The sequence below is a fragment of the Belonocnema kinseyi genome, chromosome 8 (assembly GCF_010883055.1).
Source record: "Belonocnema kinseyi isolate 2016_QV_RU_SX_M_011 chromosome 8, B_treatae_v1, whole genome shotgun sequence".
Lineage (NCBI taxonomy): Eukaryota > Metazoa > Arthropoda > Insecta > Hymenoptera > Cynipidae > Belonocnema > Belonocnema kinseyi.
The window spans coordinates 66,415,912-66,418,209 of NC_046664.1; the positions used below are offsets into that span (position 1 = coordinate 66,415,912).

The 2,298-nt window shown below is 33.4% G+C and overlaps 1 protein-coding gene across 1 annotated transcript in view; it reads right to left on the reverse strand.

Annotated features, from left to right (window-relative positions):
* Window positions 1–469: 469 nt before the first annotated feature.
* LOC117179032 (titin-like) overlaps window positions 470–2,298 on the reverse strand; it is a 10,857-nt gene continuing 9,028 nt past the window's right edge. The window contains exons 3-5 of the mRNA XM_033370655.1: window positions 1,715–1,834; window positions 1,212–1,346; window positions 470–540 (exon numbers count right to left, since the gene is read on the reverse strand). Coding sequence (XP_033226546.1) covers window positions 1,237–1,346; window positions 1,715–1,834 — 230 coding nt within the window. The 3' untranslated portion in view covers window positions 470–540; window positions 1,212–1,236. The remainder of the gene's footprint in view (window positions 541–1,211; window positions 1,347–1,714; window positions 1,835–2,298) is intronic.

Consider the following 2,298-nt stretch of genomic DNA (forward strand, 5'->3'; position numbering starts at 1 on the left):
AATTTTTCCTGAAATTTGTATGAAAGGTTATTAATCATTTTACTTTCGCCCCGCTGATTTTACTTTCCCCCCGCAAACTTTACTTTCGCTCCGCTAATTTTATTTTCCCCACGCAAATCTTACTTTCGACCCGCTGATTTTACTGTCGCCCCACTGATTTTATTTTCGCTTTGCTGATTTTACTTTCGCCCTGCAAATTGTACTTTCGCTCCGCAAATTCGCTTATATTTTTAAAGACAAAAGTTGGCCATTTCGGCCGAATGTGGAATAAAATATGCGACTCCCCTAATAGACCTATTCCCCAATTCCCCATTTTATCTACATGTATCAATATTTAAGCATCCTGTAAAAAAGGAGCACGCGATATTTCCAGTGTGATTATAAAAGAGAATTCGTGTCCATGTTAAATATTTTTATTTCTCATAAATTAATTTAACATTGTTTAATAAGTTTTTATTGTTCTTCCGTGGTTGTGTACAAAATCATCCTAATATATTTTGTGAACCAATGACGTGGAGGGTCGATCTTTGTTATGTAGACCTGTTGACAAGCAAAAATCAGCATTATTTTATATATTATTCTGAACTATAGATAAAAATATAACTTATATTAAGTTGGTATTAGTATTGAGAAAAACCTGGATGAGTTAGACCTAATGCTATAACGTAGAGTCGATTAAATAAGAGCGGGGTCACTGTTGTGAGAAAATGAAAGAACTCAATACGAACATTCTTTCTAACATTGTTTTATTTGATCGAAAACTTTCATGAAAATACATTAATAGCAGGTCCAATCACCTTCAACGTCAATAATGGTTTGGCATCTTCGAGGCATACTTTGGACGAGATTTTTTGCGAATTCTTCTAAAAACGACCTCCAAATTTTGTGAATTCGGCGAACAAGCTGCTTCAAATTGCTGGGTCGGTTCTTCCGCAGGTTCATCTTCATTTGAGCCCAAACGATTTGAATTGGATTGGCATCGAGAAACTGAGACGGCTCCTTCCACAAGCGGCACTTATTTTGGAAAAATGCTCCGTTCGTATTAAAAAAAAACAGTCAGCTGATTCTCTTTCATAAAGCATGAAGGACTATACTGACCTCTATATGAAAAAAATTACAGCATTCGCATTTACCGATCGCTTGTAATCATGACCACGCTCTTATTTAACCGACTGTATTCGCCATAGACTGTATTTTAGTTTTCAAATTACCGACTGGACGGGGAAGTGCATGCGCCTACTTCACCGGGTGAATCGGGTAAAATCCTGGATGTTTGAGGTCAAAGAATCCAACAAATTTTCCAGCATGCGTTAGTATATTACCAAACTCAGGATGGACTACTTTACCTGAAACAGTAAGAAAAATACAGTCGTTTTAAGTTGTAACGCTTAAAAATAGCAGAACTTAGAGCTAATTAATTGTGATATAAATTGTTATTCTAATCGAAATTGTCTAAAAAATAAAGAAATATTTTTTAACCATTCCAAAAATTGCTTATAATGTTAAAAAAATTATTGTTACTCAAGATTTGAAGAACCCAAGGGCTGATCCAGGTGAGGGCTTTTTCTACTTGAGAAGCTAAGAATTAAAATTTTAATCTTGACTCGGCATTCGCTTATATGAAACACTTCAGAATTAGAAGCAGAAAAAACAAGGCGTTTTAGTCAGTATTCGCTAATAATAAAAATAAATTATAGATTAGTTTTTAGGTTACCTTCATGTGAACATATATGCCTTGGAGGTTTGTGAGTTTTCCATATGAATGTACACAAAAGTGTAAAATCATGTGTGTGAAGCATGGTATCACCAATAATAGGCTTGACTCGACCGTGTTCTGTATGAAAAATATAGTTACTAATTATTTAAGAACTTTTAAAAATAAATTAACTTCGTAATTCTTAATGTTATTAAATATTTATTTTGATGATAGTTGTACAATTTTATTTGTCACTGTCTTGTTTAGTTTCAAAACTTTATATTCGCTTATTTAGCTTGTTATGCAGTTTTAGAGAATTGCCAGTTTTTAAATTTTACCATAGAAAAACAAGCATTCGATAAGATTTGTGTGGATACTATTACTATCAAGAATTTATGACTCTTGATATTAATTACAAAGACGTAGTCCTGTAAATAAAAAATTAGAACCCTTTAACCCTGGGAAATCATATTTGAAATTCCCGAAGCTAATGAAATTCCCTTTTATACGAGGGTGGATTGATAAGTTTCCGGCCTGACCAAGAAAAACAACGTTTTTAAGAATTTTTTTTTTTATTTCTCAACATAATCTCCTCCAAGGCT